The sequence below is a fragment of the Callorhinchus milii genome, unplaced genomic scaffold (assembly GCF_018977255.1).
Source record: "Callorhinchus milii isolate IMCB2004 unplaced genomic scaffold, IMCB_Cmil_1.0 Scaffold5, whole genome shotgun sequence".
NCBI lineage: Eukaryota > Metazoa > Chordata > Chondrichthyes > Chimaeriformes > Callorhinchidae > Callorhinchus > Callorhinchus milii.
This window is the reverse complement of record NW_024704746.1, coordinates 46241065-46255386: the sequence shown is the minus strand read 5'-3', so window position 1 is coordinate 46255386 and position 14322 is coordinate 46241065. Positions and strand designations below refer to the sequence as shown.

Below are 14322 nucleotides of genomic sequence, written 5' to 3'. Positions count from 1 at the left end.
AATAGAAAAAATACAGCAAAACTCTCTCAAGGCCCTGCAAGGTTTGAGTGTAATTTGCATTTGCTTCATGGCAAATAGTTGTAATAAGAGTTCATTCACAATTGGGTACATGTATTTGTAGTTAAGCTTCAATGAATGTTCTTTTGCATCATTTGAACGAAAACTGAGGTAGCCCTGAGGACATTATAATTAACTCTTTCACTACCAAAGTCAACTCCATTTTACAGTGGAATAAATAATAAACGCCACCAGCATGGGCCAATGCTGAGTGCTGTGCTGTGACTGTATTCAACATTTATACTTTTGTCAACTTTGAGCAACTGAAAAATATTTCACTGCCATCAGCAAACATTATTTTCGAACCTGTTTTTAGAGGGGCGGATATGAACTAGATTCTCATATAAATAAACCAAGAGGTTTCAAAATAATTTTTCAACGAATTTCTGTCAGAGCTAAAAATCAAATGCATACCACAAATATATTGGCATTACTTCACTTATCAACTTTACCAACTTGCCATGCTAACAATAACGTGGTGTTTGCTGTTCCCCCAAACTGTGCAATGATTTAAAAAAGTCTTATCATTCAATCACCTCTTGTTTCTCATGTTTCACGTGGTTGCGCTCAACTGCTGCGCTTTTTTTCTTATTGTAGTTGAACCTAGCTTCTTCTTCCGCCTTTGTAAGTTCCTTTTTCTTACTTTCATATTCCGCAGCCAATTCTCCTGAGTTACTGATTTGTTCAAATAGTTGAGTTCTCTCCTTCGGTTTCTTCATTGCTATGTTCTCCACAGCTCCCTAGCGCACAGTACAGGGTATTAAAACTTGAGCATAGGTAATTGGTGAATTATGTCTACATTCAACAAAGTAAGTTACAGTCCTCACTGCTTGTAAATTAAATGCTGTATAGAACTTTATTTGTACTTTACTATTTTCAGTCAATAAATGCAGCAGCATTTTCTGTACTTTGTTCTTTCTTTTCGGTCAGCATCCAAGCATCGCTAGACATTGTCAATCACGCTCACTAATCAGCCCACTGGCAACGACAACAACTTGCATTTATATAGGGTAGCGTCTTAGATTGTTGGCAGTCCTCGAATATTGCAAGGAGTGAAACTCCAGCCAAGCCAGCTCAAATCGATAAAATCCATCATCTTAGTCAAAGCCTGAGTGCAACAACAACAAATTACATTTGTAAAGCCCCTATCATGTCGAGAGGATGTCCCAAGGCACTGGGCTGTCAGGGATTTGAATTTAGAGTGCAAATGTAAGTTAAAATTCCATTCTCTAAATTGGATCTCCAACAATGTTATGTTTCTGCTACTTGAATGCCATGAATCATTTTCACTTCACGTGTAAATTTTTTTACAATGCTTCATACCTGAAAAACTAAGCAGTTTCTGGCTTTCAGCAGAATACCAATTTTCTCCAGCTCACTTGTATATTCCATGCGACTGATAGCTCTACCATTTAAATGAAACGCTGAAGAATTTCCTGACAAAAAAACATTGTTAAAGATAAAGTTTAGATTTTCAATGAGCAAAAATTCAAAAGTTTTTTACAACTCTGTATCTTGCTGTTAGATGTAACTAACTGTTGGCAAAACAAATCAAATCCAAGATACCCTCCATGTATTTCGTAAAGATTAGGGGATTCCCAAATTGCAGATATTCCAGTCATCAGCATTTTATGATGATGTTTGATGAATGAGGTTTGTGTTTTTTATATACAAATGGGATCCCCTACGATTGCTGGATACCAGGCGCAATATAAGAGTCTGAAGGTAACTGGATCTTTTGTTTTGACAATGGTCCACTGGCAAGTTTTACCGCTAAATGTAAATGTATTAAATTGTTATTCTGTAAGATACCTTTGGAACAAACAGTCTTGTAAAAAAATTTCACAACCAAGCCCCATCCTGTCACCTGTAATGATTCTTTCAAATGTCACTTCATTTCCATTCTCCTTTTGGTACACCATGGATACCTTGGCAACAGAGGATACAGGAGCTCCTACGTGAGCACCATGAATCAGATCTCTGAGGTGTTTCACCCTGAGATTTGCAGTTCTTTCACCCATGACAAAACTGATGGCGTCCATAACATTGGATTTTCCTGTTAATGAAAATAATGAAACATGAAATGGTTAGTTTCAAGTGCTGCAGAACCCACATTGAAGTACATAGGCCCTAAGTGTTCAGAAGCCTATGTAATTCAACACATAATATTGAAAATTACTTTATCAAACTAAAGCTAATTTCAATGAATTGAAAGTTAATAATCTAGCTCCCGTTCAAGTATATATGGTTATAAAGATTCATTTCACAGCAGAGTAAGCACGTGTGTAAGTACACTCGACCTAATTCAACTCAGACAATAATGGTGATTCTGCCGTCAAGTGTTACACTCTCACTGTGTGTCAGCCTGGCTCAAAGGTAGCACTGAGTCTGAAGGTTGATGGTTCAAGCCCCATGTGGAGATTTGGACTCATATACTCATATACAACTGATGCGCTGGGGCTGTGCTGCATTGTTGGAGATGTCGTCCTTCGGATGAGATGTTAAACCAAGGTTCCGTCTGCCTGTTCAGGTGGATGTTAAAGATCTCACAGCATTATTCGAAAGGAGAATGGAGTTTCTCCCGGTGTCCTGGTCACCAATCCCCCAAATAAAAAAATTGGTCAATTACTCCATGGCTGTTTGTGGGACATTGCTGTGCACATATGTGCTGCTTCGTTTGCCTACAAATCCAGTCACAATTCTTCACAGTATATTCCATGAGGCACTTTGACACGTCCTTCCAACATCATAAGACGTTTATCATAAAATATTACAAACAGAAGGAGGCCATTTGGCCCATCGTGCCTGTGGACGACACTTTGGAAAAGCTACCCAATCAGTCCCACTCCCCAGTCTTTTCTCATACTCCTGCAATTTTTTGCTTTTGACGTACCTGTCTAATTCTCTTTTAAAAGTTGTTATTGAATCTGTTGCCACCATCCTTTCAGGCAGCACATTCCAGATCGTAACAACTCTCTGTGTAAAACAAATTATCATCTCCCCTCTGGTTCTTTTACCAATTCTCTTGAATTTATGGTCCCCTGGTTACCGACCTATCTGCCAGTAGAAACAGTTTCTCTCCATCTACTCTATCAAAACCCCTCATAATTTTTATCATCTCTATTAAATCTCCCTTTAAACCTCTCTGCTCAAAGGAGAACAATTCCAGCTTCGTCTCACACTTTCTCTGCATAAACATTTCATCTGCCATGTGTCTACCCATTTCACCAGTCTGTCCATGTCCTCCTGCAGTCTGCTACCATCCTCCTCACTGTTTACTACAAGTTTTGTGTCATCTGCAAACTTTAACATTTTGCTCTCTATATCTGGCCAAGTCATTTATGTTTATCAAAAAAAACAGTGGACCTAATACTGACTCCTGGGGACACCACTGTATCCTTCCCTCCAGTGTGAAAAACAACCACTCACCACTACCCTCTGCTTTCTGTCTCCCAGCTAATTTAGTATCCATGCTGCCACTGTCCCTTTTATCCCATAGGCTTCAATTTTGCTAACTAGTTTATTATGTAGCATCTTAACAAATAATAATAATCCTTGCATTTGATATAGTGCCTTATCATATCGTTGAGACATCTCAAAGCGCTTCACAGGATACACTGTAAAGTGTTGTGACTGTCTATTTTTGTGGGTGAAATGCAGCAGCCAAATGCCTTCTGAAAGTCCATTTACACTACGTCAAATGCAAGGATTATTATCACTAGATTTGTTTGTCTCAACTTCTGGATTGGATCTGGAAACATCTTCCAGTGGGTTATCTAATTCCTGAAGTCAGTGTTGCATTTAACCAGAGGATTGCATGTCGATGCAAAAAAATCCCTGGCAGACTGGAAGCAGACTGGCCAGTGGCGAGAGTGGGCACAGGGACACACAATTTTAAGGTACAATAATAATCCATGCATTTGCTACAGCGCCTTATCGCGTCTCCGAGACGTCTCGAAGCGCTCCGCCCAAAACGCTGCTGTAAAGTGAATCGGCTGCGTATTTTGTGGGTGAACGTTTGTGCGTTGTCGTTGTCGCAACGACTTGAAGTTTTCCATTTCTATCAGCTGCGAGGCCGCCCATGGCTGCAGCTGCTCCCTGGGCCTCTGGTCAATTAACCCCTCAACTAAAACAATCGGTCACCCAACTCCGTGGCTGCCGGTGGGGGCCATGGCCGAGCGCAGTGCAGTGGCTCTCATTTCTATTTTTACTGGTGGAGGCGGGGGGGGGGGACTCGCAACTCCACGGGAGCACCCCCTCCTCGCTCCCTCCCTTCCCTCCCCTCCCCCTGACCATTCCCCCCTCCTCGCTCCCTCTCTTCCCTCCCCCTGACCATTCCCCCTCCTCGCTCCCTCCCTTCCCTCCCCTCACCCTGACCATTCCCCCCTCCTCGCTCCCTCCCTTCCCTCCCCTCACCCTGACCATTCTCCCCCTCCTCGCTCCCTCCCTTCCCTCCCCTCCCCTGACCATTCCCCCTCCTCGCTCCCTCCCTTCCCTCCCCTCACCCTGACCATTCCCCCCCCCCCCCGGGCTCGGGTCCTGACCCCCAACTGTACAGAGCCTTGGGACGTCCTCCCGACGTGAAAGGCGCTCTATAAATGGAATCGTGTTGTTGTTGTTGTTGTTGTTGAGGCGGTGGGGGTCCGCTACCTGATCCATTGGGCCCAATAATGCAGGTGAAGCGCATGAACGGCCCGATCGACTGACGGCCTCGCCACGACTTGAAGTCTTCCACCTCAATCAGCTGCAAGGTGCCCATTGCGCGGCCTCGGGCCCCGGCCCCCTACCCCCGGCCCCCTGCCCTCGGCCCCCGGCGCTCTGCCCTCGGCCCCGGTGCGACCAACCGCCGTCGACTTTCCCCGCAGCGAGATTGGCGCGAAGGTGCAGGCGCGGTGCGCAGGCGCTAACTAACCACACCCCCTCCGCCACCGCCACTCCCCCCACCCCCCCGGGGCTGGTGGGAAGGTGGTGGTGGGGGATATCGCGAGACTTCGCACTGCGTCGCCGGTCGCCTGGCAACCGGTTGTGATGACGACGAGCGACGGAGAGACTGGCGCCCGTGTCCGGCGGCCGTGGCCGAGGTCAAACAAACCGCACCGCCCCGCGCGCTCCCCCCAACACCGCAGGCCGCCGGCTCTCTCTCGGTTAAAGTTACCCCCCACCCCTACCACACCACCTCACCTCACCGACAACATGTACAAACTGGACCTGAAGGAGGCCGCCGCTCTGTCCAGAAGGAGAGACCTGGAGGTTCAGAGGCAGAACAGGATTTTTAACGCCAAAGTCAGATTAATTGGGGTGGGTATTGGTCATAATAGTCCTGACAGTTGATGTAGCGCCGAACCACGTCGTCGAGACTCGAGCGCCCAGGGACGCCCCTCCCAGCGCTTCACGGGATATACAGTACCAGTCCTGTAAAGTGGAGTGACTGTGTATTTTGTGGGAGAAACGCAGCAGCCAGTTAGTTTGCCCACAGCATTGCCCCGCAACCAACGCCCACTTTTATTTGGGGGGTTTATTGGCCAGGACACCAGGAGAAGCTCTCTTTTATCTTTCCAATGGTGTTGTGGTATCTTTCTTTAACGCCCACCTGCACTGGCAGATGGGAACTCAACTTGACCACTCGTCTGAAGCACTGCACCTCCGACATTGCAACACAACCCCCAGTAGACTGGAGTGTCATCTCAGGTTATATGAGTCCAATCCCCAACAGACTCAGAGGCCGGAGTGTTCCCCCCGAGTCAGGCTGACATACAAATGTGGGGGTTCCTCCGGTAAAAAGGGCAATTTAGACAAAAAAGTTAGCAATGTCATAGGCACAATGGGTCAAACGCCTCCTTCTTGGTAAGAAAGCCTCTATTTTCCTATGAGCACAATGAATGAAATCATGAAAATAATTGTTTTTGTGTTAAGTTTTCCAGATTTACATTTCTACCTTTATTTTGCAAAAAAGGTCGATAAACAAGCTTTGGATACCCAAGTCAGAGATAATCAAATTCAGAAGGAGAAAGAGTCCGAAAAACATGAAGCCTTTGGTAAGTTCTGATGGTTCCTACAGTAGTGAGCAAGACTGAATGAAAATAATTTTAAAAGTATTGTTGCAAAGTGGTGAATGCAAAGCAGAACAATCTGTTGAATGTTCAGCTCCAATAATTCTTCTCTCGAATATCCATTTGGTTAGATTTCACTTTTGATCTTGAGAAAAAAGGATAAAATGAATACTTTAATAGCTGCTTGTGAGTCAATGATAGAACAGTTAAATTACCAGGGAAATTGTGTTCTTTGTTATACGATAATCCAAATATAGTTAGCAACAGCTTACTTAAATGTACGAAAACAATGGAGTAAGAAAAGGCCTTTGGGACCATAGAGGTCTATGCATGGATCGTGCTTAATCTTGCCTGCGGTGGAAAGTGCTGTATAAATTACTGCTTGAGCCACAAAAATAAAGCAACGGTCAAGAATGTTTATCCATCCCCACATCTCCACTATTTAACTTGGGTAAACTTTCTCCTCGGGTGATTGCATCCTTGCAATCCTTGGTAGAAAAAACATCATGTCTGGTGGCCTTATTGATTATCTCAATCCACATGAGTCCCTACAACCATTAATGGTATTTCACTTCAGTGTTGTTTCATAATGGATTTTAATTGTTGAGGTGGAATTCATTGGTGCAGTGCCAAGTAATTGGTTATTCAGTGCTTGGCTGTTTGTGGAACATTGTTCTGCACATATTGGCTGCAAAATAAAATGGTGAATACACTTCACGATAAAAAATTAGTGAAGTATTTTGCGACAGCTTAACAACGTGATCAGGTACAATATCAAATAGTCTATCAGACATATTATAGTTCTTGCATTTGATATTGTACCTGATCACATTGAGATGTCTCAAAGTACTTTAGAATTTTTTTTATCGTGAAGTGTATTAACTTTTTTTTGCAGCCAATATGTACACAACAATGTTCCACAAACAGCCAAGCAGTGAATAACCAACTTTATTTGTGAGATTGTTGACGAATACACCTGGAGTAATTCCATCTTTTTGAATAGTGTTATATCAAATGTAAGGATTGCTTTTATTACAGTTAGTATCCCATTGGTGGGTTACACTGGGTATCCTGTCATGCTTTATGCATGTGAATTGCTAAATATTGCTCAGAAGGAGATTCTTGTGCTAACTTTCAATTTGACAAGAGGTCAAACCTGTTCCTGTCACCAATCTGTGTGACAAGTTTGTGTCCATCCTTGGGGAGGGATGGTGGGTGGGGGGGGGGGCGGGGAGTGGGGGGTTGATGGGAAAGGAAATAAGTGAAGTAAGCATTTCCCAGTGCCATCAAGTATCAAGTCTGTATCTCTGTTTGAGTGTTGTGACCTGACATTTCTTCTCTCATATTTTGATAAAGCAAAAGACTTAATTAAACACGACCAAGCAATGGTTCTCTTGGATGAGCGTTACAAAAAAGACATGAAAAACTTAAACAAGGCCATCATTGAATTCCGTCAAGAGTACCAGAGACCTGAGATGCGTCGTGAGTTCGATCTTTATGACCCACAGGCTTTGAAGAAAAGTCTTCCTGCCCGAATTTCGGACGATGACCCTCGCTGCACCATATCCAGCATGCAGAAGCTTGTAGGGGAAGACATAAAGCAGAGAGAACGAATAAAACAACAGCAGGAACAATTCAGGGAGTGGTCGCTTGCCCAGCAGAATGAGCTCAAGAAAGCTCTTGTAGACAAGAAACATGCAGGTTAGTAGAAATTCAAGAATTTAATGGAGTACTTTTGCACCAGCTTTAAGAATTTTGAAAATCTGCAAAGATCTGTTACAAATGTAAATTTAGTCGGCAATCCCAACAAAGTTTTTTCATGGGCATGGGTCCATCGTACAGTCTGGCCACAGCTCTGCCAAAATGCAAATTTCAGGCAATATGAGGATAGATGATATGACAAATGAAGTACACTGTTTTAGTGATCATTGCTGTTTGCTTATTTGGGTTAAGATGTATTACTGGCGCAATATGCAGGAAGCTTTGCTTTGCCTCCGGTCGATTCTGTATCTGTAGCCCCTTCCTTCCACCCACCACCTTCCGTGATTTGTGTTTATGCATTGAGCATTCCGCAAGTAGAGAAATGTTTCATTCCCATCCTATGGTATTCCTCAACTTATTAAAGACAACAGAAGATGTATTGAAAAAGTAACATTCAGAATTTTGCACTCGTCTGAGTTTTGCTGTTTGATTATTTCAGACAGTCTGTTCGACAAGAACAGGATAGATTTGGATCGAAGAGCTTGTGAACTGCAAACGATGGAAGAACAAACCAGGAGAGCTGTTACAATAACAACAAAAGATTTCAATAGAGCACAGGTTTCACTTTTTCCCATTTTTAAATACAAAAGTTGGCTGAAGTTAACTCAGCAATGAGGTTCTATGCTGAACATGCTGTTTTATTCCAGATTATTCCAAATCAATATGATCTTGTCTGCTCCCTACTGCATCAGTTTCATTACTTTTCTATCAGGCTGATCAATGAACTATAGTGAGCAATTTTGTTGTTATGGCATGTGGAGCTCCCAAGATTAGCTTGGTTTCTCAGAAGAGTGCCTTGTGTCATTTAATTTAACATTCTATGTTGATAAGGTTTAGGTTGTGCCCCAGAGTCTGCTAAAATTTCAAAGCCAGCCTTCTCCAGGTGGCAAGTTACATGATCTTAGAGCCATATACTGAAGTGCAGTGGCTTGGTGGGAAGGAGAGAAATTTAAAATTTAAAAAAATTGACAACAGAAAGAAAGGATATGGATACATTCATTTAATTTCTACTTTAGGCAATGGAAAATGCTGTGAGATGCAAGCTTGAAAAGCAACAAACTGAAGATGACAATTTAACGGAAATTAAAAATCAGCTTCGTGGCGACTTATTGTCAGAAAATCCAAAGCAGGCAATAAGTGCGTTTGGTGAGAAACATGTTATTCCAAGCCACTGGAAAGGGATGTCACGAGAGGAATTGGATGATATCTATCGTACCCAGAAAGTTCAAGTCGAGGAGAAGAAGGTAAAAATATCAACTTTATTTGTCTTTTCCAGTTTCCCCGCTCTTTTCCACATATATCCTGAAAGTGACTGATGACCCATGTTATGATCTGGCTTCACAGCTGTCTTGCAGTTCTTTGGTCAAGTAATTTCTTCCTGTGTGAATTTGGACAGAGATCGAATGTCTGACAAATAGGCATGACGTGACCAATTTTCTGGAGGATTGTAGGCCAGGATACTGGGAGAAGCTCACTTCTCTTTTCAAATAGAATCATAGCATTATACAGCACAGAAGGAGGCCATTCGGCCCATCGTGTCCATGCCAGATCTTTGAAAGAGCTGTACAAATTAATCCCACTCCACCGCTCTCTCCTCCAATAGCCTTGCTGCAAATTTATAGAAAATTTATGCAAAATAGTGCCATTGCATCTTTAATGGCCACTGGAATAGGCAGATGGGACTTTGGTTTAATATCTCATCCAAAGGAGGGCACCTGACAATCCAGGTTGCCTCCAATGCTCCATTGGAGTGTTAGCCAAAACTCTGAGTGAATTCAAAGTCCCAGCACACAGAACTGACTCAGGAGAATACTACTGAGCTTGACACTTGATGACCCCTTGCAAAATAATGGTAGAATCGCGGGAGGAAAAAAGGGAGTAATACTTAATGAGCGTTTGCCTACCAATACACAGTCACAATAAAATCCTGGAAGCTCTTTGAGATGTTTCGATGACGTGATAAGTCAGTATATCAAAATGCAAGGATTCTTATTCTGAAAAACTTCCATGGCATTTCGCCTACAAAATGAACATTTACTACACTTTACAGTGGATTCTGTGAAGTGCTTTGAGAAGACTCAATGAAGTGATAAGGCTCTATATCGAGGATATTTAATTATCAAAGGGAAATGCAAGGATTACTAAACTGCATTTGAAAAGTTCGAAAAGTTGAATAGTGATTGATTTCCATGCCTCCTTTGTGCCACAGTTACTATGCAATTAAACTGATGAGGAAGTTTGGTCTTTCATGCACCTCTATTTATGGAGATTGAGAACAGATCACTGATGTACCTTATGGCGAATGAATGGGGGGGTGGTGAAGCTAAAAAGACAGGGTTGATATGGAAAGCTATGAAGCGCAGTAAAATTCCGATGAAAACTTTATGTACATAGAGATTTAATTGCCACCACATTGAGAGGAGGACAATAATCTGTGCCAGTAACTAGATTAAGCAGTTGGCATTTCATAAACCTGGTACATGGCATTGGATTTGGATCTCTGGAACATCAAGGTAGCTGAGTCATAAATTTTCCTGTTATAGGTTTTCCCACTTCACTGAAGACAGATGTCCATCAATTAGTTTGAAGAGGAAGCTCCCGGGCTTGGGTTGATAGCTGGTGGATTTTATGTGGGGTCCATGTTCGTGAACACATGCTGATATATCCAGGGCTGGTATCTACCTTGGTGGGTGTGCAGAGATGTGAGCAGCTGCTTCTGAAGCTGTGCATTTTCAACTGGTAGAAGCACCACTGAATGGGTGGAGTTGTACTGTGAACTGTGCAGTAGGGGTGCTTCTAGTGATGGCTCATACCTGTGCTTGATGTGAAAAGCGTGATATAAATTGTATGTATTGTCTAATGAGTATACTCCTTGGGGGAACTAGGTGGAGGTTTTCCTGATGCTGAGCATAGTTGTCAATTAAATACCAGAATCGAGCAATCTTCTGTGGCTGTCTTGGTTGTCCAGGTTCTGAGCCAGGCAGGTACAAAATACAAGCATGAATGAAACATTGAAGAGCGTTTTATTGTTTCTGCACAGCGGCTGAATGAGGAAGAAAGGCAACGTAATGCCGAATGGGACAGGAACCGGGTCAATGATGCTCGAGCAGCCATTCTTTTCGAACGTCAGCAGAAGCGGGAAAACCGGCAAATACGCAGAACTTTAGACTGCCACAACAGCCATCTGTGGAAGGAGCGCAACGCACGGTGAGTTCTCAATCCATTCCAGCACTCTTTCTATAAACAACAACAACAAAATTACATTTGTATAGTGTCTTTCACGTCGGGAGGACGTCTCAAGGCGCTGGACAATCAGTGTTTTGGACCCAAGCTGAGGGTGGAGAGGGGTGGGAGGGTGACCGAAGGCATGGTCGAAGAGGAAAGAGGAGGGTCTTGAAGGAGGCAACATTGGGGGGGTGGGGGTGCCTATTGTTCACTTATTAACTTATACCACTCCCAATGTTTGAGAAGAGCAAGTCTCTTTAGTGAGGTATGCTATGGAATAGTCAAGACCCAGGTTTGTGTCCTCGATTTTTTGCTAAGCTGCTGTCAGAGGATGTCATACAGCAGCCCCAGGCTTTGCACAAGGAGTGAGGGAAGACAAAATTGCACCCTTAGGTTGTGAAATGGAGAAGAAACAAGTTAAATGAACAGCAGCGACATGAAAATGAATATTGCTGATGAGAAGTCAAGATCAGATTACTTCTCAGTGGGTATGACTTCAGTATCTGAATACAACAGATGATTAAAAAATTGTTGGGGTCCAAGAGAAAAATACAAGTGAGGACTGATTATGTCACACCAATCCAATGGAACTCCACTTCGAAAGCAAACAGTGACAGATTGTTCACACTGATATGCTGTGTTTTTTCACAAAGAATGTAGAGCACAGAAATCAACAACTCAGCCTAACACTGTGCCAGTGTTTATACTCCACACAAACCTTCTCCCATTCCTTACTTTCTCCTATACCCTTTATTCCTCTCTCCCTCATGTGAAGGTCTAGCTTCCTTTTGAATGCGTCTATACTATCTGATTCAACCACTGCTTCAGGCAGCAAGTTTCACAATCTCACTCCCCTCTGTTTCTGGTTTCTTATTGAGAAATAATTTTCCAAATTCCTCTACTTGGACCCAGTCTGACACCCCTTTGATCGTGCAGGTTGCCAATAACTGAAAAATTGGAATTAATTCTCAGCTGCTGCCCATAATCTCCCTCCCTCCAGGCTGCAGGAGGGGATACTTGTGAGGTTTGCAAAGGTTGAGATCTTCACAGTAATCTTCTGTTTTTGTTTTCACAGAGAGAACTTTCTTAAAAACAATGTCTACGTCAATGTTCCAACCTGCAAGTATTTTGACCAATTCAACACCACCACCCGTTGATGAGGTCCTTTTTTTACAAAGGATGTTTATTTAACAGAACTGTTCATTTCGTAAGGATCGTTTGTAACAGGCCCCTCTAATATCCATGCAGTTCGTATCTGTCTGTGTCTTATTGTGACACACACCTTTGCTGCACTGTGGCATCGCGCAGTTCTGCTAAATTTTAAAAGAAGTTTTAAAATTAGTAAGGATCATTTTATTCTCTTAAAAAAAACTGTTTCTTTCATAGATGATGTCACATGCTTTTCTATATTTGTTAGCGGTGACATTACTTTCTAGTTGATCAGCAGTTTAATCAAAAAATGTTAAGTGATTCCCTGCGGATGTTTGCTTTTCTTGACTGCAAAATAATAATTTTTTTTAAAAATCTGTAATAATATCTCAAAATAAAAATTCATCCATCCATTGGTGTGCCAGGAAGTGGAACATTTTTTTGTCCAAATAGATAAACCGAATTTGGATTAAATGGGTTTTGCTGGTATTTTAGGGACAGAAAGGTCTGTCTGTTCAAATCGACATTAAAGGTTTCATAACACAATTGAAAAACAAAATGGTGAACTATCCGGATTCATGGGTCAGTCACCTTGCTGTCTTAAAGGGTGCTGTGTTTGCTCATAAAACACTCACTAAAGTTGTCAGGAGTAATCAGCGAAATGCTTAAAATATTTTAGCGTGATAAATATGCACTATAAAATGCAAGTTATTTTAATTATACACTGTTACCAACAAAAGTGCAGCATTAAAATTAACACTGAGCAACCCTAAAAAAAGCTGCAATTTGTCTTCTCCCTTAATACATCGACATATTGAGCACAGTTCCTAATGCTTCACAAAAGGGTCCATTACTGAAGGAATGTGTCAATTAATTCTTGTATAAAGTTGTTCCTGGTTGCAGTATTTTGTCAACTAATGGTGGCTCCTCACTGTCTCGCTTCCTTATCTTCCTTTAAATTATAATATGGTGCAGCACACAGCAGGCTATTTGTTTGGCAGGTTTTTTTAAGTGTGCTGTGAAGCACCCCTGAGTAATTTTAATGCATCAAATGTTTCCTCAATTCACCCAGTGCAACATTTTGTACCATGTTGTAAGAATTTGATTTAAATCTTATGTCAGATAATAATCTTGAAATAACCAATTGGTGATATGGAAAAAAAACCTCTGCAAAGGTCTTTCAGTAAGATTTTCTGACCACCAATATAACACATCACCAATTTGTGATTCGGTAATACAATTTTAATCTTAACGTTTTACAAAGTTTGCATGATCCACCTGGGGTTATATTTCTGGTCCATAAAACTAGAATTTCTTCTGCAAAATAGAACCAGCAATATAATAAACTGAGGAATCTCAGGGTACACAAATAATGATAAAACCCTATGCCTATGGCCTCTGGATTTATTTGCCATGGAAGGTCCATTTATTGCCTTGCATGCAAAGGGAATCTTCAAATTGTTATTTAATCTCACCAGTGATAGTGTGTTTGGGAATATTGTGTTTGAGTATAAAAGTCCTGTAAATCTGAATATCACAGGCACAAGTAAAGATCTGTTTGGATAAGAGAAAGAACATCTGTGATGCAATGTCATTCATCAAATTTTTACTTTAAAATGTTAAGATTGCTCTTAAATGCATTATTTTCAGTGTTGTACCCTGGGGACGATTTAATAGCATTCAATAATATAATGTAATCTCAATCTTTATTAGAGCAGAAACAGCTTCTGAGTCACACAATGTAATATTTTGAGTTTGTGCTTATTATTGACAGCTCTGTAATTCATGGGTTCTTGATCATCTCTGTGTTCTATATGTAATGGGAATCTTTCCCTCTATATCATACTATATCGCTGCTTGCTGTATCAGTTGCTGGTTGGAAAATGCAGCCCATTTCTAGATTGTTTCATTTTTCTCTCTCCTTAAGGAGTTTGTACATCTGCCATACTTTTATCACCCAGGTGATCTATTTTAGAAGACCCTCCAACCTCTCCCTTAGGTCATATGCCATGTTTCAGTGGCCTCTATTTCCGGCTGTAAAATGTAAGCCATGAGGAACCTTTTCTCTTCAAAGCTGTTG

The 14322-nt window shown here is 41.9% G+C and overlaps 2 protein-coding genes across 3 annotated transcripts in view; one reads left to right on the top strand and one right to left on the bottom strand.

Annotated features, from left to right (window-relative positions):
• LOC103179412 (structural maintenance of chromosomes protein 1B) overlaps positions 1-4940 on the bottom strand; it is a 31303-nt gene extending 26363 nt beyond the window's left edge. The window contains exons 1-4 of one of the 2 annotated variants that reach the window (XM_007894697.2): positions 4902-4940; positions 1925-2113; positions 1381-1493; positions 594-797 (exon numbers count right to left, since the gene is read on the bottom strand). In XM_007894697.2, coding sequence (XP_007892888.1) covers positions 594-797; positions 1381-1493; positions 1925-2099 — 492 coding nt within the window. In that variant the 5' untranslated portion in view covers positions 2100-2113; positions 4902-4940. Of the gene's footprint in view, positions 1-593; positions 798-1380; positions 1494-1924; positions 2114-4707; positions 4866-4901 lie in introns of those variants that run through there. The other variant, XM_007894696.2, reaches the window with a different exon arrangement.
• A 144-nt stretch (positions 4941-5084) lies between these two features.
• On the top strand, positions 5085-12594 carry LOC103179411 (RIB43A-like with coiled-coils protein 2). Its single transcript, XM_007894695.2, has 7 exons — positions 5085-5355; positions 6011-6092; positions 7464-7808; positions 8308-8426; positions 8885-9112; positions 10909-11075; positions 12169-12594. Exons 1-7 carry the CDS (start codon positions 5086-5088, stop codon positions 12248-12250), a joined length of 1293 nt encoding a protein of 430 aa, XP_007892886.1. The 5' UTR covers position 5085; the 3' UTR covers positions 12251-12594.
• Positions 12595-14322: the final 1728 nt, after the last annotated feature.

Bases quoted from the DNA above. Each gene is read 5' to 3' on its own strand.
- LOC103179411 (XM_007894695.2), top strand. From the start codon at position 5,086: ATGACGACGAGCGACGGAGAGACTGGCGCCCGTGTCCGGCGGCCGTGG. The intron at 6,093-7,463 runs GTAAGTTCTGAT...ATTTTGATAAAG, and splicing joins CGAAAAACATGAAGCCTTTG to CAAAAGACTTAATTAAACAC. The intron at 7,809-8,307 runs GTTAGTAGAAAT...TGATTATTTCAG, and splicing joins TGTAGACAAGAAACATGCAG to ACAGTCTGTTCGACAAGAAC.